Source organism: Dendronephthya gigantea, unplaced genomic scaffold (assembly GCF_004324835.1).
Source record: "Dendronephthya gigantea isolate DGI-Jeju-01 unplaced genomic scaffold, DenGig_1.0 000030F, whole genome shotgun sequence".
Lineage (NCBI taxonomy): Eukaryota > Metazoa > Cnidaria > Anthozoa > Malacalcyonacea > Nephtheidae > Dendronephthya > Dendronephthya gigantea.
The window spans coordinates 1072467-1097524 of record NW_021163040.1 but is presented as its reverse complement, the minus strand read 5'-3'; the positions used below and the strand labels follow the sequence as shown (position 1 = coordinate 1097524).

Sequence of the window (25058 nt, the reverse complement as noted above, 5' to 3'; positions counted from 1 at the left end):
CCATAAAATATGTGATCATATACATATAATTATACCATACATGCAAGATAGAAAACACGATTACTATATATGTGAGTGCAGATCCATACTAAAAATCTATTAAATAAATTGATATTAAATTATAATGAATCTGACACTAATTGATCAGTTGCAATTTCGGGGGCTCTAAGAAACTTAAAATTCCGACTCTTCTTTTCCGTCATTTTCTTCTCCAATGTAAATGATCCCCTTCATTGGCTGTTCTTCTATGTAATTTTGTATATTTTAAGTATAAAAGTATATTTGCAATGATCTCATCAATTAATAACCATAGATCCGTCCTCTTCCTTCGCAACATCCCCCTCTTCGTTCGGCTCGTCTTCATCTCCTACCAGACCAAAGTCCTCTAAAAGCGCCACGTGAGACATGACTGGGCGGTTGACCGGAAAACCATCCACGTTATCGAAAACATCTTCTGTGCCGGTAAGGTACTTGGGCAGCAGCGATGTTAATGTTTCTAGGTAGTTCTTATATCCAATCGAACGCCACGATTTTAGTGCATCGGCCTGAAGCATTTTCGCGTAGTCCATGCGTTCTAAAAAGCGATCTTTGTTTGTGACTTGCTCGCCTGACGGTTTGTCGATTGGTTGGACGGCGATGTAATCCCTTGGGGGAATATGCTTCAGGTAGGCGTCTTTCAGCTTGTCACCTTCTTCACACAGAGGGGTGAAGACAAATGAGCACACGTGAGGTCTAACCACCACAAGCTTCAGCCGAGTACAATTCGCAAAGGCTATCAATACGAAGTTACATTCAAACACCTCACCAGATTCAAACGAACCGTCCTGGATGCTTTTCACGTACTCCCGAAACGACAGGAGGTTTTCTTTGCTGTTGTCAATCATGTCTTTGTAGCGGGTTGGGTGAGAGATCAATTCGTCCACGAGAGCCTTTCGCAATCTGACAAAAGAAATGTTATTCTTAGGCCTATATGACTTTATATCGATTATACTGCATAATAGAATATCGAAATACCATTACTCTCTCTAGCTGTACCGTGTGATATATTTCATGAAGCTTCCTACCACGTCGTACAAAGTGGTCTTGCGTTTTCTCTCCAAAAAACAAAGGAGTGCACACTATTTTTTAACAACTGGTCAAAAGCAGAAAATGTTGCAGACATTCAATATACTCAAATGAATTTCCGCACAAATAGCAAAATGCAGACTTGAATTATATATATGGGACTTAATGTGATCATATTTGAAAAATCACACAATCATTTATGCAATACTTCAGAAGCCTATTGTATGAAAATGCTGTAAATGTAATCAGCCTCTGGGGGCGTTAGTTGGAAAGGCGTTTAATTTGGAAAACGTTGGATTATTAAACCAAAGTTTAAAAAATTAATACTCTAATACACCTTGTGAATGACTGGACATATCGAACCGGACATATACATACTTCAGCTCAGTTGTTCGATAAAAAAAATTGTTTGCCACTTTGAATTTACTAAGCAAAACGCCTTTCGAACTACCGGCCGGTTTACACTATCATCGTTGGCAGTGAGCTGGTAATGGTATCTATAATTTGTGATTCCATACCTTTTTTCGGCTTCTTCCTTGTCGCCATCATTTATTCCCATAATATGGTCGTACACACGGCTTAACGTATGGATCAAATCGTGACTATCTCCCGTTTCTTTGCTCTGCATGCCCATTTCCCGCAGCATTGTGTCGCAGATATAGTTATCCCGCTCGAACTGTACATCAGATGCGACACTTGTGCCCAGGAGTTGATCGTTTTCGAAATGTTGCTCGATCTTAAGGCTTGCGTATATCTGCAGGCTGGAGTTGACAGTCTGATAGACTGCCTCGCCGTCCGTGCCATTATGCTTCATCAACATTAAACAAAAAATAAAATCTCGAAATCCTGGTCGCTCGCTGAGTACGTGCTTCCTTTCTTTCCACGTGTTCAAATAATCAGACCGAAAATTTCTCGTTTGAATCAGCCAGAACATCGCACGCAAGGTAAGAATGAGGATGAAAGCTGAGAAACTCGAGGTGACAATCATCAAACTGTATAGGAAAGGGGCTGCGGGAATTGTACATGTTGTTGTCTTATACAATGATGCCACGGACGCTTCAAGCTCGCAATCAAACACCAAATCCCAATCAAAGACAACAAGGGCAAAAACATTTCCAGCGATTACCAAACCGCTTCCGAGAAAGAGAATCACTGATTTGATAACGTATACCAGAAAGAATCCGGGATTTGATTCTAATGTTAGTATAAGTCGTTCTACAAGACCAATGATTTGCTGCTTGACTTCGACTTTCAGCACTTTGTAAAGCTTCCCGCCCTTCTGTGTCTCGTTGCTCATCCGTTGTTCCTCGGGGTTTGTGACCACGGCTTGGCCTCCAAAATAGACGGACGAGTTTCGAAGCGCTTTGAAGTCAGCGAAAAGCTGAAACATAAGCTCGAGGAATGAACTTGTCGAGGGCAACTTCACGGAAACGATGTGACCAAACAGCAACACCAAATAAAATACAAGCGCAACGTATGGATAATAGAGAAGAAAACTGCCACCAAATGTTCTGGAACATCTATACAAATATATGGCGAAGTTATGTTTAGACCACGGGACTTTCAAATCTTTCATGCTTCTAGCAAACATAATTGTTTGTTTGCAGTTAAATGTTGCGTTGTATAACGCCATGATGGCTTCACACCGAAGACAAATAGCTGTCTTACGAACATACATTTTATCTAGGTCTTCTACTATATGAACGCCTCCTGCTTGTTGTTATTAGCATTCTTTTTAGGTTTATTTTCCTGCGAAGAACTAGCCATAATCGACTAAACAAATGCCGAGCATGCGCAAATTACCGTTTTACGTCAGACTACGATACGATCATCGTATTCAAGCGTTTTAGTGTGAACAGTCGAATACGCTACGAAAACGGTAGTGTGAACGCGAATCGATCGATGCGTTTTCGGTCTTGCGAAACCGCATACAAACGAAAACGCACTAGTGTAGACAGGCCCTAATTAAGCACCTTAATGGACCTTTATACATATACAATGTATAATTAAGCACCTTAATGGACCTATATATATATATTAATATATATATATATATATATATATATATATATATATATATACACACAACAATATGTCATGCAGAATTTTTTTCCCTTCGACAGATTAACTTGGGTGTGCATGGTGTTCAGTAGGTTACTACGTTAATTTTAAATATCTTATTGCCTAAAATATAACTTTAATTTTGCAAAATAGGCACGATAATAAAAAGCTTACCTCGAATTCACATATGAAGCAATACTAAGATCAGTTGTCTGATTGTTCCTCAGGATTGGAACGCAGACAATTTCTGTGGTACCAGTAAGTGTAACACCAGCCAGTCCTAACAGAACTGCCATCAGCATACCAGTAAGAGAGTAGTCTATAAGGATTTCCCACCATGGTTGAAATGGAGTTACAAGGGAAGTGCCTGCCTGAATCTCTGATACAAGTTGTAGGGATAGCATGTTTTATAAGCCTAAAAAATTATGGTAAATTCAATGTGAATGAAACCTGTGTCATATGTATTACTTGTCATGAAAACATATTTGCACCTTGTGTGTAGATCAATATATGACATATGTTATACACAAAGTTGTGAGCTTATTAAATAGGCCTGTGCAATCATTGATACAAGATTTAAGATTATAACTGTTAATGAGTGACTGCATAATTACAAACGAGCTGTATGTGGCCTTAGTAAGCTTGTTTTGGTAAGAAATAATTTTAAAAATTAGAAATCCTATGCACCATATATGAAACATTTAGCTTCTGCTTACTCCACACAACTTTACATATTTCAAAGGTGCTATCAATTAACTACCTTGACAATATTATGAAAATGCTCCCAGCTACTAGAAAATTGAATTCATTTCATTGAAAATTTACCAGCACAAAAGAAGGAAAATTCTAAATAATACTAGCTAAGCAAATAGTTTATAGTGTATATTAATAGTTTACTAATAGTTTATTAATCCATTGGTTTCATCAGATAAGGGGTCCTCTAAATCAACTGGCTACTGTATATATAATTGAATTGAATTACATGTGTATATAATTTATGAATTACTTGTGTGGGCAAAATATGAAGAAAGAGTACATATAAAAAAATGGGCATTTTTAAGAGCAATGTCATGTTAACATGGTTAACATAAGATGCTGCCAAATTATTCAAACTAAATATTCATAAACACTTGTTGCTGAAATGATGCATGAGTATAAAGTCGAGTGCATTACTGACATAATATTTTTCATTATGGTAGCCATATTACACAGGATTTGGAATATGCAGGAGTTTATAGTGAAACAGTGGAGCTTGAGGCTCTTATGCTTTCACAAAACAAAAGGGCATATACCAAAAATACAACTGTCAATTGACACTGTATATATTGAGGAAAGAAAATTGTTAGTCATTAAAACTACAGTATATTGGAAAATGCTGGGCAAGCAATTCCATTTCTAGCAATCAGTGAAACTTACTGTTTTACGAAATTCATAGAGTATATATCAGTAGAACGTTGTTCACTGACTTACATTAGTTTAAATACATACTGTATATGCATGACAGTAGAACAATATCAACAGATCAAAATACAAATTAATACATGAAACTAGGATTCTGCGTAAACATTCTTAAATTTATCCCAATGAACGTGACGGTCCTTGAAACGAACAAAACATATTATAAACTACCCCGGTACATCCAATTTTGTTACATACCTAGACTTTCTTGAGGATCGGGTGTAGTTACCTCGTAGAAGAACAGAACTTTCAAATCGGAAATCAGCTGTTAAAAACATTCTGGTTTTTACAGGGGGCGGGGCGCATTAACTTCTAACGCACTGCCACCAGGTTCCAGGTTGGTAAAAAAAGCGACTTTTCGCAGTTTCACACCAATTGGTATTCATACCATATTGATTATCGTTGTGAACTTGTGATTGTTTGGGAAATGATCACAACAATAATAAATATGGTATAGAGATAGCTGCTGAGTGCTGAGGAGGCTAGATGTGTCACCGATATAGGTATGGGCCGTTTAGGTATCGACGTTCACAAGTCGTCATAAAGACATAGACAGTGTTTTCAGGCTTTCAGCACAGAAAATATGAACAATTTTTAAATTTTCGATAGCTCCAAATTGAATCCAGTGAATTTAAAACTATAGGAATAATAATGAGTAATCATCGGCACACTGCTAGAAAGAACACGCCTAACTTAGTAAAGTGGAAAGTTTGGTAGCGGAATATTGTAATGTGTGAAAAATATAGCCGTGCAAAGTTTGTATAAATTAGTATACCAAAGACAATACAGAAGACATGTCTGGATTGTCTATGGTATTACACGCGTAAGACTAATTTTTCTAATTTATACAAAATATTTGCAATATTTTTTTCGTATTTTTCAGCATTTGGCAACCAAACCTTCCAATTTAGCTAATTTTGGTATGCATCTTCTAACTCTAAATCTCAAAACCGATGAATATTTTTAGGTCAGCAATCAGCATTTATTAATAGGGAAATGGTTCAAATCACTGATCAAATGAGTTCAATGTCCGACAATCGTGAATCGGTTCAATCTATGGTTCGTTCCCTCCCCCTCCCCAGTCCCCACTGATCATGGACTATTATTCATGGTTCCCACAGCGTATAAGAAGTACTTCATTTAGGCAAAAATAAACTGTTCTGTTCAGTGATGTTGTTGCATTGAATGTGTGTTGTTGACAACAGAATACAGAGCTACAAAGTATCTTTGCAGCTAGTCAGCAACAGCACGAAATGATCGAAGTTGCACTCGTTAAACGAGGAGCTAGGATAAGCCTATCAACAGCATATGATGAGAAGTACCCTCCTGAAAATATCATTGATGGGTAGGTTTGAGATATTATACCCCATTTTTATAATTTATTCAATTACATCAGATATATTTATACTTTTTATACTGAAACATATAGACTAATAAATCCTACCTAGGCTTGATTAACATTTGCTTTCGTAGTAAAGAGGCTTATAACAAGTCCTTGTGTAATAGCATTTCATGTCAATTTGTTAAAACAAGCCAATTGGTTGGAAATTGTCAGGTCTTTAAGGGAATTATTTTTACAGCATTTTGTTGTTCCTTAAATAGATTGCATTTTGCCAAACACTGCAAATTTCAAAGGAAATTTCTGTTTTATTAATAGAACTCAGTTGAATTACTTGAATATTATGTAGCTGCCATGCTTGAAATGTCAAATGTCTGCATGGTTATTAGTGTAACATTTTGAATTCTGATTTAATATGTTCGACGTTAGCCAATAAGAGTGCATTTGGGTAGGGGAACATGAAGCCTTGCGCTAACTCACAAAAATATATCTTATTTTTAATTGTCTTACTGCATATATAGCAATGTTGTCAACATCACTTTTTAAAAGAATGTGTAAGAGTGGAAATTGGGTCATAGGTTTGGCTTATTTGCAAGTCTTTGTCATCCAACATCTCCAATGCAGTTTGTTTATGTACAAGTAGAAAATTTTGTACCTATATAGGTGCTTTATACTACTGAAAATGTCGAATTTCTTCTACCTGACTGTATAGGGTCTAGTGAACATGCAAGGACTAGTTGTTTAAATCTGGGTTAGCGCTAACCCTGGGTTAAATTTTAATCTGCTGTTCTTTAAAAAAAACCTTTACAAAATATGGCTTTTGTCTGAAATATTCAACTTTGTAACCAAGCGATTAAAAAAAATTTGGTTTAACCCAGTGTTATTAAGCTAAACGAGTTTTGAACAACCGGCCCCAAATGTATATAATGATTACATTGTTGTGCAGACTTTGCATGCTACCAGATTTTTGTATTCAATTAGCATGTAGCATTGTAGCATTCAATTTAGTTTTCAACTAGATCATACTTGACCTCATTCTTCAAGCATTTTAACATTTAATTATTAAAGCAAAGAATACTACAATTGCAAGAATCATAAAATATCCATTTTATTCCAGATCTGTTATTATTGTACTTGTCCTGATTGTCAATTTAATTCATGTTTTTATAATTTAGAAATAAAAACACATTCTGGTCAACAACAGGAATGTTCCCACAAGAATTCGTAATAAGTTTTCCTTCCACGGTGGAAATCGATGCTATAAAAATGACTTGTTCAAATGGTAATGTCATTTCCTGGGGCATCTGAACAGAGTAGACTATGATGTTATTCCCCCTAATTCTTCCTCTTGGCAAGACTTTTTCCAATTACAAAACTTTATCCCAACAGCAGTATTAGTCTTTTAGGCATAAAAAAATGTTCCTAACAATAGTCAATACTATGTTGTGTTTACCAGGCTTCAGTCTGACCAGCCACTTCCTCCCTTCCAAAATCTTGTCGACTTACCTTATCATGTTGCGAGTTCATTTAAAGAAGTGGGTGAACAATCGCTTTGAAGAGAGCAGCGATTCATTGTCATATATTGACTTCGTCATTGTCATTGATATGACGTTGCACTGAAAATCGATGAAAAAATTATTGGATTTTTACCTTTTCGTTTTCAGTTAAACAAATTTCTATTGAAAAATCGTCAGAACAAGAACCAATCGATTTTCAACCACTTTCACAGAAAGGTTTGTGACTATATGTTTAAGATTATGTACAGTAGCTATGCCTATACGTTTCTTTACGTTCATTTAAAAGTTTATTACGTTAAGTTTACATTTAATAATCGAAAAAAACTTTAACGACTATTAAACAATTGAAATCACTCAAAAAACGTTAATTCTTCAAAAAGACCACTAAGCCTTTGCAAACTAACCTTTTTTCTCCTGATGTACACATGCATGCACTGGTATTCGCGGGAGGTGATCACGTGGTGGATATCTTGAGCCTTGTTCACACGATCCTCTGAGTCTCTGACGTATCAAATGTAGTCTGCATGTTATTGTTGACAATGCAGTACTGCATTGGCTTGAGTTGATTTGCTGCCTATATACATTTGAGTCAACAGACTATAAAACATCCATCTAAAGTGAATTAGATCCGAAAAAAATGGATCCTGTGAACAAGCCTTTACTGTTGATTATTCATATTATATAATAAAACATATATTAATAACAAAAAAATTCTAGGTGAGAGACGTTTTGATTTGAAAGTTACTTGTCATAGGCTATGGTAGTCTTGTCGTACCTTGAGAATATCTTTCGATGTTGTAGGTACATTGTCACTATTTTCAATTTGAATAGTGTGTCTTTTAATTTGTTGCAGGTTAAGGAAGAGATAGTGCGTGCAGATACACCCAAAACTTTAGCATCCTAATGCACTCAAATCTCTTTTCGATGTACTGGTCCGACCTGATAGCAAATGTGGTGCACTACTGATACTCTATAGCGTATGCAATTCAGTGAATTAAAATTGTATCACATGTTCACAAATTCCGTTTCTAGAACTGAGCAATCTCGATGGTCAACTACAAATGGACGAATTTCCGGTAAGACAGTATATATATCATATAAATGTATACACCAAATAAAGATACACGTTGTTAGTTATTGAAAGCAATGCTGACAAATTGTGATTGTTCTTAATTGTGAGATTGCTTGACTTTCAGATGCCAGCGACTTCTACAAATCATCTTCGCTTTGTAATCAAGTCGGGTTACGATCATTTCGCTGCTGTCTATCAAGTAGCAATTGATGGCTCACTGGACGATTGACCCAAAATTTATGTGTTTGGTTTGAAGTTTCTAAAAGAGGCCACTGACACTTATTTATTCATTTTTGAGCTGAGTATCTTTACTATTTTTAATGCCTAGTACAGTGAAATGCCTCAGAAAGGAATGTACCAAAGATTATAGGTGCTATACAATATATTACATAGAGGTCCCGTAGTCAAATCTGAAGTTCTCCTAATAGTATCTTATAAGTTTTGTACGGCGTTAACAATACCCAATTGAACTTAACTTGTAAAACCTCAGACTTACCATATATAGCCTTATAGCATATATAGGCTCTAGACCTTACCTCTAGACTAAGGTTGTAAAAATATTTAAAAATAATTTATAGCTATATCCATTTTGGCAATTGTAATGTTTATTTTACTGATTTTTATTTTATTTTGAGTGCCCATATTACAGTAATCGTTCCAGTTTGCAAACAAATTAACGGGATTCAAATTTACGTAATATTTGTTTTTACAACTGAAGCCAGTCGTTCAAATGCAATTAAACTTTTGTTTTAGCCATTCAGAAGGTGAGTAATCGCTAGGGTCTTTCTTGTGTATTTAGTGTCAGTGCCCAACAATAAAAAAGCACACAACGTCCATAATCTCTTTTCGCACAACTTTGATTTGGTTTTTATATTATTTGTTTACAATTCCCGAAGTGTGCTTGCATGCTTACAATTTTTGCATATGCAGCTCTCTAGCGGTTAGTATTAGGTTAATGTAGTGGGAAGATTGAATTATACAAAGAAAATGTGTTTAAAATTGTAAATGTGTACAGGCAGCACAATTGGTGCTTTGCCATGTTCGGCATCAACGTTTTTCTGCTTTAAGTGTTTTTAACACATGACATCAGTTCCCTGAAGTATTTCTCACTAATTTTAAAATTTGGAAAAAACCTACCCGTGTAAAATAAAACCATTCTCCTACAACCACAACATATGGCAACCTCGCAAGCCAGGCTCTTTTACCTACGCTCCACGGCCCACGCTGCGCCTGGCTTGCGAGGTTGAACATATGGGCGATTACATACACAGTCATGTACATTTAGTTAATTGCAATTTTTCTTGGAATTGCAATGAAATTCATTTTTAGGAAATGTAATTGATGTAAATAGGAAATAGTCTTCAAAATGAAGTGTAAGAAACGTTATGTTAGGTGAATACGATTCAGAAACTCGAACCGTGAACATTATTTAGCGTATATGCACGTCATGCAGAGAATCAAATTGCCCGTTACATATAATTATTACAATGAGAATATAATAAGCAATAAACACGCCATTTTAATGTTTTTGTAAATATAACAACAAATATATTGGTTAAATAATATCAGGAGGTTAAACTTTTAAACATTTTTAAATAACATATATAAAAATTTTTTTAAGATTGAAAATAATTTAAAATGTAGTTCGATTTCAAAAACATACCGCAAAATATAATTAAATAATTTCCATAATTTTTTATTATTTCAGAGGAATTGACGAACGAATGTTGCCAATACCCAATATAATGAAAGAACATGTAAAATAATGAAAGGCTAATCCAGCAATCATTGACTCCTTGAACTCCAAGCAAGTATAGGTATATTTATTTTAGAATGTCCATTTTTGATATGCGCTTACCCAAGCGGTTGTACTGACCCAGTCAGGCAGTTTGTTGATAAAATTATTCATAAATGTGGATTGCGAATCTTTTCCGTGACTGTAGTGGCCAGCTATTGCAATGTCGATCAGATCTTCAGTTGCACTAAAAGACTGATAAAAAGTAAAGTCAGCGTTTGGTTACAACTGACAGCTGTCAAGGCAAAAACTCTCCATACGTTGTTTGTTTGTTGCAAATTGAGTAAGCGAAACAAGGCTACCACCCTCTTTGGTTGGGGGATTTGAAGATTTATGGTAGAAGATCGCATGGACGTCCAGTAAGGGATAGCGGAACATTAATTTGTCGAGAGCCCTAATGCGGACTTGTTCTGTAAACGTTTAAAAACGCTAAGTGGTTCCCGTTTGAATGCTGGACAAAATAATGTTGAAAACTGGACAAAATAATGTTGAGCATGCTGCAAGTCACCAACATGGTTGTTATCAAGCTGCAGTAACATGTTCAAGCCTTACAGAATGCTGCAACCTGATAACAAATCAAGCAGTGAAATCATTCTCTTTTTAGACAACTTACCTCTATCTCGACCCAAAAGTACCAAGGACCAGTATATATTCCGTGAGAATAGTACACAAAGTATTGAGGGCGGGAAAAAGTTTCTTTCTCGTTGTAAATTACCCTTTCGTGCAGTTCACCCAAGGATGAATCGATGATTTCGACACCGGATCTTGGTGACAGGTACAGAGACATGTGAGATGGACCTGCATGATGATATGAGGAATACGTTATAAATATAAAAAAATCCTTTTCCTCGATCTAATTAGCGTTTAATAATTTTATTCTCGTTTATTCAGACATGCAGCGCGAGCATTATCTGCACCTATTTTATGAAAAATCCGATACATATAAAAGTTATTATATGTAATTATTACATTTCATAACATTATTATATTCCTTGAATAAATCTCATCCATTTCTTAATTATTCTTACGGTAATTATTGTTTACGAATAACAGATCCACGGTTATATTAACCATTAGCCTATATACAGACGTTGGTAAAGATGACTCCCACATAAAATTATCACAAAACTGTTTTCTATCTCAGACCACATTAACTTTACAAAAAATTTATTGCCTCATTGGAACTATCACTAAAATCATGTTATAGACTTGCTTCTTGTGATATTTTTACGAAAAGCAACGGCCATCTTGGATTAATACTTGACTTGTTGACTTTTTTTACGATCAGATGTAGGGTAATTGGCTTTATAAAATTACTTCTAAATTACTTCTTAGTACAAATTATAAGCTGTTCAAAATGTTTCTATTCTTTTACGAATGTAGAAATTGCAACCGAGAACCAGCTACCTCCTCCGCAGGCGCTAGGGAGCTTTTCGGGCGATTTCGGGAAATGCGGGTTACATGCAAGCAACAAGGTCACAAGCGGTTACCTTCGTCTCTCGCTTTCGTTTCTAAATTTCTACTCGCAAAAATATCACCAGGCCTGCGGAGGAAGGTTCATCTTGATCTTGATAACAGGCCGTCAAGATAGAAAATTGCGTGACCTCGCAATATGCGATTTAAACTGGCGGGAAAGGAATAGCTGTCAAATTTTTAATATTTCTATTTTTACTATTTCCGACAACTTTCTGAGCGCCGAGTTGGCTAAAATATGAGCGCGAGATCACCTCGCATGCCCGTCCTCAATAATCCAAAATGGCGGGCAAGTTTTTTCGTTCCGTCAAAATTAGAAAAGACAGGCTATAAAAAACCTGTAAAAAGATTTTAAACGCATGCATCTTTGAAAGACAAAATAATTGTTACCATTGTCCTTTAAATCCATTTCTAATAATGTTTCATGGTCTAAGTAAGGGGAATTTTTTTTTCAAAATAATATCTTTCCAGCCCACAACAGCTGACTCGATAAAAGAAGGCAGAAGCGTCCAGCCGTTCTTACCGTTAAGTTCGAACTTTATCTTCACGGTGCGTCCTCGCTTACCACTCTCCCTCGATATTAATTTCAAGGTCGCCAAGGTTGAGACCTCTGGGCCTGAACCCGGAACATACCAAGTTTTACTGAAGAAAAAGTAGACAAAACTCAAAAGTACGAAAAAGTCGATGTTATCCGAATGAATTGAATCTACTTAGGTCGAATTTTCACATTTGAAAAAAAAGCGAACGAAAAGCTTTCCTGCATCGAAAAATTCTGCCTAGTGGAGATTCACCTTAACCCCAACATGAAAAAGAAAATGACTCACTTACTCGAACATGAAGCCGACAGGCATATAGTACGGGAAATCACCAAACAATCCTTCATCCATATTGGGATTTTGAGCGTCCTTGAATTCTGGTAAAAAATCTATATGCTTGATGCCAAGGTAGTCGAATGGGACGACCCAAAGACCCGAATCTCTGTGACTTACTTCGCCCGTCCTATCGTAAAATGTCCGTGACACGTGCTAAAAATATGCCAAGGTAAATAGTCATTTTAACATTACATAGTGAGTCAAAACAAAATATTTTTACCTGCAAGATTAGGAGTTATTTAGCCCATAATGGTTAGAAAATAGAAATAACCAGATAATTGTTGCATAATGGAAAAGTAGGTAAGTATAGGTAATCATGCGATGGTGAGTATCATTCGGGATTAATAGTGCGAGTGCATGCTGTTTGAAAACTTTGCCAAAATCGGACGAGCCGCCGGGCGAGTACAAAATGTAGAAACATCAGGAGTATCATTAATCCCTAATTTTACGAGCAACATCGCATGATTATTTGTTTATTATATTAGCATAATAAAATCGTTCAACTTTCGTCACGCTTTATCGCGAACTTTTCAGACCTTTTAGTTTCTCCAGGGCTGTTTAGTTTGTATGCAAAATTCGGCTGAAATAATTCTCAAACAATCAGCATCCAGTAATTTTAGTACGCTAATAATAAACGATCGTATCGGCGCCAGAAGGCATTGAAACAATCGGGGACGTTTGATTTTGATCACTAATTTTCTTTTCAATCTATCTCTATAACAAACACCTTATCAATTATATGAGCACATTTCCTCCTAGCTACCTGGAATACCAAGCGTTTTGGACACCACGGTTCAGCTGAATATGGAAAAAGAGTTCCAGTGAGAACAAGTATGGTGGAAAATAACCAAACTCCAGTCAAGGGTAATATCAGTGGCTTGACATGGCTAACAACGTGAACCAGACTGACCTATATTAAACATATACAAGGAAACAACATTGTTTACGTATACACTGCTAAAAACTCTTCGTGCACGGTTTAAGAGTATTGAACCATATCCGCAGATATTGTTCGCACTTTTCAACAACATTGAGCAATATTAGCCCCGTTTACATTTCGGCACGGCACAGCTAAAATTAATTGGTACCCGTGCCCAGATTTATTAGTGTTCAGGCTACCAATACAAAGGCCGAGCACGATGAAATTGGCACGGGTACCCATTTTAGCCGTGCCGTGTCGATATATTGAGTGTATAGTGTAAACTGGCCTATTGTTCAATGCATGTTGAGAACTCGGGCAGCTAGCGCAACATTATTCAATCCTGTTCATTTGCATTGCATCAACCTGATCGTTTTTAGGCGTGTACCTTGATTATACAAGGGCCATTTCAAATTCGCAGTAAAAATAATGCATACAGCATAGATAATTCCATACTTTATATTTTTACAGTAATTCATCCTGCAGCTGGTAAGAGTAATAGTAATTCTGATATAATATATTTCAATTGAAGCATTATAGTAAGGAACTGTCCCAATTAAAGTTTCTGCCATTTTTTCTACGTTGTGTATGTAGGGATGTGTATGTAAGGGATGGATTTACTCGGGGGATCAGTCGGTTGGGATGAGAGTGCAGATTTAGGTACTAATTCAAATTTGAGGGAATTAAATGTACGAAAATCAGTGCCTATATCGTAAATATTTTGGCGTATATAAAATGTTATAGACTAGAATCCTTCTTGCACGAGGCCCTGGCCCCTGCCAATCTAGGTAGCACCTTATCGTTTCATTTCTATACATTCTTTAATATACCCTGGATATCCAAAAACGCGCTTTAAAAATTATCCTCCCCACACATAAGTTCCAATATAACCAGGGAGCAGCGTCGCAGCGTCTTTAAACAACTTCGTGACGAAGGCCCTCAGGTCGAAACGTCGAGAACTGTTTCCCCACACATAAGTATGATGAAGCATTTATTACAATGAATATGACGTCGACGTCATTGAGAGATCGCCGAGAAAAATTATGTGAACGTTTCTTTGAGAAAAACATTCATAATGAAAAACTCATCTATTGCCACCAACAATTGTACCTGGATAATTACGACCAATATGTAAATGTCGTATAATTATTTATGTAGTATACAAAGTCAGTATGATTTTTAATAGTAATAATAATAATAATCCCTAAAAAGGATGCGTTGTGTACGTTACCGTTTTGTAGGTGAACGCGAACAAAAAGAAAGGTTGTATATGTTAAAAAATGTACCGTGTTTAAAAACCTACCGTGTATGACAGAAAGACTAAAACGAAAAATGTAACAAAAAGCGATATGGGAACTTCTGGAGGTTCGTTTCCACCAGTTCGGCCAAATATTGGGATAACAAAATCTAGCAGCATCCAAAACATATATGACCACAGCATTAGTGGAATTGCGACTGACAACAGATACATGGTTACGAAGGCATTGCCGTTGCCGCAGGTTGTCGTTTGGCGACTTTTTCCAAGACAGACCTCCCAGATAAAAACACGTCCGAGTAACGGAAACGCCACCATCAACATAAACAGATATGCTGAACCGATATTGTAATAGTTCAGGATTGATAATAATGTGTTCCATAAGAATAAGGTCGCGTAAAACATGTGGGCTTCCTGACTCCATCTTTCAGGCCAACTAGACGTGTTCTAAACAATGTTTCGTACGAAACAATGAAACAAAGCAATTATAACAACATTTAGAAGACAATTCCATGAACAACATGAGCTTTTGGTAGTATTTCATTATTAAAAGAAAGTTGTAAATATCTGTTTGTGCATCGAAAACCATCCACAAAGATTTGTACTGTCAAGCTTTTCAAGCTTGATACTCGATAATGATCTGACATGTGAAAATTGATTAGATTAATTTGGGTATTCACATTATCAGTACCTTAAAATGAGTTGCCTGCCAGTAGTGTATTCCACACATTACCAACATTCCTGGCAGCACGTATATACCAATTAGAACGTAAGGCTTGCAATACCAAGACAATGACTGACCGCTTGCGGTTATCATCTTAGCGAGGAGAAAAACGAACAGCAAAGACAACACCCATGATAAAACAATGTAGAATAGTGCTTTAACAAATGACGTGATATACAAGGTCCCATTGAAACTGATTGATCTGTTTGGAGCTATATGTAAAATGAAATGTGACGTTATTGTGAATTCATTCGGTTCAACTTTAAATAAATATGGAAAAATAACCAATTTAGAGTTGCTATTTTTATTTAACATCATGATCTATTTTATATTGTATTTTAGAACCAAGACTTCTTGACAAATACTCTAGACATGATTTCACTTTACCTTTATCAGAGGCATGGGTATCCTTAGCGAGTCTCCTAGAAAACTTGAACGCAATACAAACAAACGTCACGGCCGCGACAAGACCATTCAAGATCCAACCGATTCGCTGAGGGTACAATACCAAAAATAAACCCAGAAAATCGTAGAATACCATCGCGCCATGTCGATCACCGCTAGGATCAGCAACAAGCGGCGACTGCGATAGCTGTATGAGCATGCCCAGAAGGTTTTCCCCAGCCCGTTGAACACTGCCTGATGTTATGGCCTGAGGGATATCCCGCGCGGTGTGGTATACGTAGCCGTTTGTAACGTAAGCTATGTCAATACCTTTAATTAAAAAAAATGGCATTTGGCAAAAAGAACAAGGCGAAGATCATAATAAATGTAGTCGAATAGCCGAATGGCGCAAAAAACCCTGAGCATGCACCATAATAAAAATCATGCAGCGCGCCAGATAAAAAACAGGATCAATTTTTCTTTGTTTCTGACTGGCTTAATTTTTTTCAATGGGTAATGGGTATATTCACGAAAAAATACCTTTAATAAAAATTGAGTATGTCAGAACAAGTCAGTTAATATATTCGTTAATAACAAATCGTTGTATAATTGAATAAAATTGTTGTGTCGAATTGTTAAATCCCAGAGCGTGCGAGGGTACTGATTCCGGGTATTTTATCAGATCATATAGCCAAATCTAAAGTCGTCAAAATTCTATGTCATGAACAGTAGACGTTGAATTTTGACAGGCAATGTCCTAGCTGATCACAATTTTAAAAACCTCTGCGATAAAACAATAGTTCAAAGGTTACTCTGGGAACTGTACTGTTTTAATGTTTTGTGGGTTGGATTTTTTTAACTTGGTTGCATAATTTACTTGTAATTTATAACAACTTACAGCTATATTTACCTGGAATGTTACCATAGTCACGAAAAATTCTGAAGTCGGTTTCACCAGGAATCAATCCTGTTTGAAAAAACTCTTGCCCAACAATGGATGCACATGGATAATTTGCTGAGTTAGCATACATCTTTATTAACCAAGGGTGTTCAGGACCAGTTTGAAACACTACTTCTCTTCCACCTGAAGGCATATGTGGAAAATTTTGTAATGCATCATGCAGGAGGAAGTGGACAATCCAGTATGAACCAGAATACATGACTACATTTCTCATTTTTCTCATTTGAAAAATATGTATAATTATGCAAGCTATGTGTGTAGAAAGGGATTGCATGGCTATGATTATTTTGGATGTATCAGTTAAAATTATAGAACTACTGAAAATATTGAAAATAGATCTAGAAAATATTATATACTACATGGAAATTGAGTTCTTAGTCCATAAGCATATAATCAGGGCCAGCTAGCCATTAGAAGCTGAATTAGGAGGATGTATATTAATGTATTCTGATATTAGGAAGGGGATTATACTACCATGTAACAATAATTGATACATTTATACTTGTTATTGTATATCATCCTCATAATCAGGAGTGTGAACATGATATCATATCATGGTAACAATATAAGCCTGATATAGCATGGCATAAAAAATAGCATAAGAAATTAAACATATTTAACTTCATTATATTATTGAAAAAAGACAAAGCAGGAAATTTATTCTTTTGAAATTTTTTTTGTCTAGTCTTGGACTCTTGGCTCGATCAATAATTGCTTTTAAAGTTGTGTAATTGTCTCACATTTCTCAATATTGCATTTCATTTTTTTTAATTGTCTTTCCTTAAGCTTATGCTTACATTCCATGTTTAAAACAGGCTTAAGCTTGGAGGGTCTATGCAATAAAATTTAATCTCATCACAATTTACCTGCACCTGCAGCCTCCAAATTAACAAACACTCTAATGTCGTGTGCCCAAGGATGCTGTGTAATGAAACCATGACTGGCTTGGAGGAAATTTTCCTCAGCCCCATTGAACAGGAATACAAGACTATGTTCTAGCTCAATATGTGGGTTTGACTCCGTCAGACACCTGATAACCTCCAGCATTGTTGCACAACTAACTGCATCATCGCTGGCACCGGGTCCACCAAAAGTCGAATCGAAATGTGCATTGATTAATACACTATGCTTGGCCGGGTAACTCTTTTTCGATGATACCCGGGCTATCACATTCGAAACATTCCTGTAATAGCTTGAAAAACCTTCAAGGAAATCTATGCTGAAAGTTCCCGAAGGCCGTTGAAGGTCAATGTCGAGAATTATGTCACCACGCTTTCGCTCCTGAAAGGTCCGAAGCGTGCGAAGCAGATACTCGACACTTTTGTGCTCATTTGCAAAGCTACCCGTGGGCCTCACGCCATACGAAGTAATTTCGTCCAAGTGTTGTCTGGCCCTCCATTCTGCAAAATCGCGTTTATCCACGTTCACTTTTGTCTCCGGGACGTAATGATGTGTGTACACAGCCAAACCAAAAATTAGCACGTGAAATACAAGTACAAGCAAACAATGTGTGAATGTCAAACCTTCGTACTTATAAACTGATTGCCGGTGTCCGTTCTCGTCTCCGTTTCGAGAACTGTATTCGTGTTGCTGCCATCTGTTATCTAGTGTACTTCGTCTGCGTAAAAAGTCTCCTGTGATTGTACTCATACTTAAATGAAATCTGACGCCCTTTCAAAAGCTATTAAGAGTTTTAAAATACCATATGTAATTACCACAGTGGTTATGTAATTTACCTGAAACAAAGCTGAGGCCTCTGTCACAAATCACAACACTCACACTACTTCCGGAACCAAACAATGAAGCTACCGGCATTTCTTACCAGGCGTAGCGACCTGGGTCAGTTGCGTTAAACTTTAATGCAATGTTTTTAATGCAGACAAACAGAAGTTACAAAGCCAAAGGAAATCATAACTCGGTTTTTAGGTCGCGAGGTAATGATTTCGGATTGGCTGGATACTAAATGGACCTATATATATATTTTGACTGTGACGTATTTGCGGACAAAGCGATGATGAAAGCGTGTAACTGGCTGCAATGGCCAATCAGAAACATTTTCAATCCTATAGTGGCCTATAGTACTAGTGGACAATCAGGACAAAGGACAAAGGCCTACACAGCCCTATGAAAATCAACTAATTTGCTATATAGGTTACCGTATGTAAAAATAATTAAATCAAAGGTGAAATTGGTCAACCAGAATTGCAAAGTTTTTCGCTTGATTTTCTTTCCAATTGTTGTGAATCCGCTACTAGTCCTTTTACTTAAATTGGCAAGAAAGGTGACCGATAGTGTAACAATTAAAAAGTGACGCAATTTACTTAAGCAAGGTTTGTTAGGTCGTTTTTCTGCCAAATGCTGCCACCCTGCCAATTTACTAATATTGGTTTATTCTAACAGGTCTACTGTAATCAAACAACTTAACATCAAATGCGGTATAACAACTGCCTAAAATAGACAAAACACTTCTCGATCGCGACGTTTCGACCTGAGGGCATTCGTCAGGAGAGTTAGTCAGGAGAGTGAGGCTGACGAAGGCTCTCAGGTCGAAACGTCGCGATCGAGAAGTGTTTTGTCTATTTTAGGCCGAGTTGTTATACCATGTACATTTGATGCTAAGTTGTTTGAAGACGCTGCCATGCGTTGTCTGTTATTGTTCTTGCTTAATCAAGCTGAAAGCTGCAACACGGCTATGAAATCTCTGATAGTTAAAGATTGCATCGCTTATACAAAGGCTGGATTTATTCAATAGATAGTGTTTTTCAAAATAAAATTTCTTTATATCTCATTGGTGATATCAAATAGTTGACTATATGGCCTTGCGTCCCGTGACGTTACAAGTCCCCCACTGCTCAGGGCGTGATGTATTTTGTTAACGGCCCCTTTTGGCAAAAATAATTGTTGCATCAATATATTTCTATTTTATTATTTTCCAACCATTTTTACAACAGTTGAAAGAAACACCATGCGCTGAATAAAATTAAAACAAAAATTTTAACAACAGTCAACACACAGGAAGTTAAACAATTCCCAAAGAGGCAAAATTCTAGTGATTTTATCGTCATTTCCATTACATGCAACGGCAACCCACAGCAACATATTTTAAATACTTATTATATAAATTAGTTTAAAATAAACTATTCCACGCTTTTAACAAGCCAATTGGGTTGTTTCTTTTTTTGAATATTTAAGTCAATTTTTGGAATCACAGTAGGGTGTTGCTTGTTGAACTCCGTCATGACTTCGTGTTGCGAAAACCAAGGATTCTCGATCTGCAGGAAAAATATTGAAGTAGAATTTTACCATGGTATATACCTTCAGTTGGTAGTAAGCAACAGTACAAAGTGCGGGGTGCGGGGTTTGTGACCCCTGGTACATGGACCACGGAAATCCTTAATTCGGGGGGGGGATATGGTAATGTTTCATATATTCGTGTTGCATTATTTTTTCCTTCTCAAATTGATTGTTTTACGGCCTGTTAACACGAATGTACGTATACCCCCCCCCCCTCCTCCCCTAAGGGATCTTTTGCGTTCCTTTTGGTATTCCAGTGCTTATATATAACCTTTATCCCCTGTCGATCCCCTGTCGTATATTATCCTAATTTAACGTAAGCCTGAAAGAAAACTTTGTCGAAGAGATAATAAGTTGAAAGAGATGGCCCACAACAGAAAGCATACTTAATTTACTGAACTTGCTCAAAGCAGATTTCTGGCTTTCGATCATCCCATTCGCCATCAGAACTCCCGTTTACATTTTTGAGTGAAAACACAACCTATTTTAATATACCTGCATTCCTAGTAACCTTTTAGCATAAGAAAAAACATACAAATTATACCTTGAGGCGCTCTATTTTTCTATGACCCATGGTGAGAGGACGTCGTACGGCACCCGCCTGCGGGGTGAAAATCTCCCTTCGTGCGAAATTCCCCATAATCTTTTGAACAACAACGGTAGGGTTGGGGACAGGAACTAGTTGGGGAAGAGAGGTTTCTTCGACTGTCGCACCTGGATCATCTTCGTTGCTCAAAGGATCAACTGTAGGAACTTCAAATTTAGGAAACATCTCTTGTCTGGACATGTGTGAACTGAGGGGGTGTTCTTGTGGAAAATCCACTTTGATCTGTTTGTCGCTAAAGGAATTACAATGAGAAATAAAATTGATGGGAGACGGTGGATGGTATCGGGGAACTACAGACAAAACAATAAGGCAAGAGAAAATACAGGAAGACACGCATGGCAAGGGAATGCATAATCGTGTAAAAAAGACGCGTGGGGTTATTGTATTGTTTGGGCTAAATATAGTGCTGGTCACTTAACATAACCGGCGAGACGTTTCCCTGCTGAGTTCAAGGCTATAGGCTGACTTGGCACAACATTTGAGAAAATTCGCAAGCACATGGTCGCTTAAGGAGGTATGACTAAGGCTTACTGCAATTGACTTGTGGATGGTCTTGGTATCCTTAAAGGTGAAGAAAATTGAAAATTAAGATAAAAGACATGGCAGTATTGTGAAAAAAAATATTGTATTGTTGTTACAGTGTAGTTGCAGCGAAGTTTCCAAACTTTTAAAAATGTAATGGCGGTTACTATTTTATACTGAACAGCTAAGCGTTATAGTAATAATATTATTATATTAGTTGGTCTCAAAATTCAGTTTAGAGATATGAGAAAGGCTTATGTTTTTAGCAGGGTGTCGATAGGGGCATGGTGACCGCGGTAGTATAGAATTAAGATGCGAGTAGATTTCATGCTGGAATTTCGAATTCACATCTTTTGCACCGCTGATTGTCAATGTCTGTATAGTTATATAGCAATACGTTACTAAAACAAACTAAAACTGCAAGGCAACAAGCTGATCTGAGATCATGACGTCATAAGTCGTCTCGACAAAACTGAGTTATCATACGCCTGTTGTTATTTGTCCTTATTCTTCTAACTAATAGTATAAAAGGCTAAAAATTTAAATTCTAATTTACAGTTGGGAAAAATAGGCGTGTTTTCGCTTATATATAATAAAATTACTTGATATTTTCGAGTGTCGAAGTCATATGCAATGAAGGAAATGATAATTCAGTTTTGTCGAAGGTCTGGCTTCTCATTGGTTGATTTTTATACCCAGATCAGCTGGAAGGAGTTATTGCATTAATTAGCTATATTCGTTCTTTCCATTCCAGCTAGCATAGCAACGCAGGAACATTTCTGAAGATATTAACAGGTATTACTGATCCTTACAATTCGTCGCTGCTTCTCACGTCACTTCTCTTCAGCTGGGTCAAGTCGTAATATTGAACGAAAGGATATCCTCTATGCAGACAAAAAAGAAACAAAGAGCATCATAGGTGAAGAGTTTTGTTTTCGTCTGGCATCAAACTTCAGAGGTAGCTAGTTCACTTTACGGCTATTCTCTATATAGATTCATATTTCATACCGTATGAGAGAACCTAAATTAACTAATTACTCACTACAGAAATGCGATTTCGAAAACATAAGTCTGTTTCAAACGCGTCGGGTGTGCCGAATCCGGCGAATCGAACGCAAATGAACTTAAACAAAAACTTTAGCTCATTAACATTAGGTTTGGCACATCAGAAGTTCAAAAGTTCGACGTCTGAAACCTACATACCACCAGATATTTCGAAATACAACACATGCAACCCAGAAAAAATCTTGACAATTTCCCCTGGTTTTGCCCAACGTATCAAAATGTTAAAAGGAAACTGGCCAAAAAGGCAATAATGCATGTAATGCATTGCTGGGTATTGTAATGCTTTTAGTTTCTTTTAGGTCTCATTGAAACACCGTTGTATGTTGTGCTGATATTAATTGTGATACGGGGTAAGCATGGAAGAATGATAGCTAGAGCCTTACAATCAGGGGTAACTCACCTGGGATGAGGAAAAAGACTCCCAACCACTGCCAAAGTGCTTATGCGTTCTCTGAAGTACTGGTGGTGGTTCACATTTTGGCCTGTGTTCTGTCGGTAAATATATAGGTCCATCGCCAGCGTAACTTCTTGATCGACCCCACGGTGCCTTGATATTTTCATCGTGATTGTTCCCATGATTCGTAGCGGCATTGCTGTATATGAAATTTTGGAAAGTAATATATATAAGTATTCGTAAATTTGAACATTATTGCCGGGGAACTGTCTGGTCAAAAAACAGGGAATTCGAATTCATATAGCGATCCTGGGGTCGGTTGTATGAAAGCCGGATAGCGCTATCCACCGGATAGTGATTTTTTTCAATCGGTTTAAAATCGCCCGTTCATTGCATATAACTTTGATTAAATCTTAGTATTTTTAAATTGAAGATCCTCTTTAATAATTGTTCGCTCCAAAGTTGAAATTTTATTACTTTTCAAGCATGTTTAGAACGGTTGAAAAAACCATTATCCGCGGTGGATAGCGCTATCCGGCTTTCATACAACCGGCCCCTGGCTTTATTGGGGGCGAGCAACACTCGTGCATCATCGGGTCCGGTATCGTTTCGTACATGCGCGCGTAAAAATGTCTTATTTGAAAGTGTTTCATGTTTTGGGGTCGAACGTCAAATTGAACTTAACAGAAACTTTCTTAAAGTCGGCAAGGAAGAACATCAGCCATATTTTTTAGAATTACGCGCCATAATGCGAATTGAGCCTTAATGGCTACGGAATTAACCACCGTTCACATATCAACCTCGTTTCCAGAGCCATATCCCTTTTACATATATGCCGTTCACAGTTCACAGTATACGACGACAAGCATCCTGTTTTCAAATCGCTCCGTTTAGAAACCGTGTTCGAACTGTTACGACAAAAGTGACGTTTTTAAACAATTGCATATATGTGTCTGAGTGAATATTTTTCCTTGACCAAATCCAAACGATTTCTAATTCCCTAGTAATTCTCTGGCTTTAAATTTCTGGCAAAAGATTCTAAAACAAACATGTGCACGATCTAAACTCTCCTTTATTGCGGGAAAAAAAGCCGAGACAAATTACTTATAAGAATTAATTAATGTCTCTAAACAGCATGAGAAGGTGTCGGCGAATTTTAACTTTTCTGTGAAGAAGGAAAATCGCACCGAAAATCTGTGTTAAATGGACTTTATACGAGCAAATTTTTGTTGGCAAACTTCTTCAGTTGATTTGAAAAAACCATTTGACCACATTTGGCCTTGGTTTTGCCAAAATTCATTTGCCCGTGCATGACAAATTCTCGCAAATTTTCCACTCACACAGGCGAAATAGATTTGTGAAATAATATTTTTAAAGCATGCTAGTTTCCATAATGAATTTAACAGCATGTAGTCACACTTTGGTTAATGTAATAACGTATCAACTTATTGGGAAAAGCGACAAATTAGCTTTAGACAAAACCGGTAACTAATTATTGTTGGAAGTGCCTTAATTTCGGTGTCATTAATAAATAAACGTACTATACTGGGATATTAATTTTGCGAGAAAAAAAATTTCAATACTTTTGACTCATTCCCAAGCACAAAATAGCTACCCTGGGCGTAACTTGGTCAGTTAAAAGAACAATATTTATATATTCCCGCGTATGGACCCCGTATACCAACATACCTAACAAATACAACTCCACCAGCATTCGGGGCACTTTGGAATACACTTGAGTTGTATGTTTGTGATGTTCTATCTAAAGGGCTTCTCTCTTTATACAAGTACTTCTGGTACGGTGTCATATACTCCACGTTGAACGGCATTTTTTTTCATTTATTTTTCCAGACTATCACTGATATGAACGACGAGAAGTTTCAACCATATCACTCCAGTGTAAACATTATGAACGCGACAACTTCAGTATTTATTTATCAGCATGTGTATGTCTGCTTTGTTCAGTCCCGACTTTCTTAACCACGGACGTGCATGCTGAATTTGATTCACCAAAAAACTGGTATTGATGTTGACCGAAGAAATCAAAGTTAGCCAAAAGTATCTGAGATCTTTGTTGCGGAATAGCTAGTTGGTGTATGATGGAAGCAAACAAAATTCGCCTTGGTTACTGTAAGACGATACATTGTCATTAATAAGCGCTTAACGATTCATTAGGTCATTAGTCACTGAATCGATTAACCTAACAATTGTGTGTGAAACAGAAATTTTTATACCTTTTTTATCATACAAAAAATGTACTGGCGTTAAAAGAAGTATAATG

General features: G+C 36.8%; 4 protein-coding genes across 4 annotated transcripts; 1 reads left to right on the top strand and 3 right to left on the bottom strand.

The window, feature by feature from the left end:
• LOC114524271 lies at positions 1–4860 on the bottom strand. The gene is made up of 4 exons (XM_028545418.1): positions 4783–4860; positions 3301–3541; positions 1584–2585; positions 1–939 (listed from the first exon to the last, which is right to left on the bottom strand). The coding sequence occupies exons 2-4, from the start codon at positions 3528–3530 to the stop codon at positions 297–299; spliced, it is 1875 nt and encodes a 624-aa protein (XP_028401219.1). The 5' UTR covers positions 3531–3541; positions 4783–4860; the 3' UTR covers positions 1–296.
• Positions 4861–5745: 885 nt separating this feature from the next.
• On the top strand, positions 5746–9204 carry LOC114524200 (intraflagellar transport protein 25 homolog). The gene is made up of 5 exons (XM_028545336.1): positions 5746–5929; positions 7099–7205; positions 7588–7656; positions 8473–8516; positions 8637–9204. Exons 1-5 carry the CDS (start codon positions 5838–5840, stop codon positions 8739–8741), a joined length of 417 nt encoding a protein of 138 aa, XP_028401137.1. The 5' UTR covers positions 5746–5837; the 3' UTR covers positions 8742–9204.
• Positions 9205–10033: 829 nt separating this feature from the next.
• LOC114524199 (endoplasmic reticulum metallopeptidase 1-like) lies at positions 10034–18605 on the bottom strand. The gene is made up of 10 exons (XM_028545335.1): positions 17762–18605; positions 16845–17018; positions 15938–16264; positions 15518–15762; positions 14875–15273; positions 13416–13562; positions 12609–12805; positions 12304–12422; positions 10921–11105; positions 10034–10502 (listed from the first exon to the last, which is right to left on the bottom strand). The coding sequence occupies exons 1-10, from the start codon at positions 18543–18545 to the stop codon at positions 10341–10343; spliced, it is 2739 nt and encodes a 912-aa protein (XP_028401136.1). The 5' UTR covers positions 18546–18605; the 3' UTR covers positions 10034–10340.
• Positions 18606–19772: 1167 nt separating this feature from the next.
• LOC114524208 (uncharacterized protein C7orf31 homolog) lies at positions 19773–24894 on the bottom strand. Its single transcript, XM_028545345.1, is given in 7 exon segments — positions 19773–20167; positions 20734–21028; positions 21328–21357; positions 22131–22202; positions 22784–22806; positions 22808–22976; positions 24467–24894. Coding segments are annotated over 7 exon segments (864 nt in total). The 5' UTR covers positions 24607–24894; the 3' UTR covers positions 19773–20032.
• Positions 24895–25058: the final 164 nt, after the last annotated feature.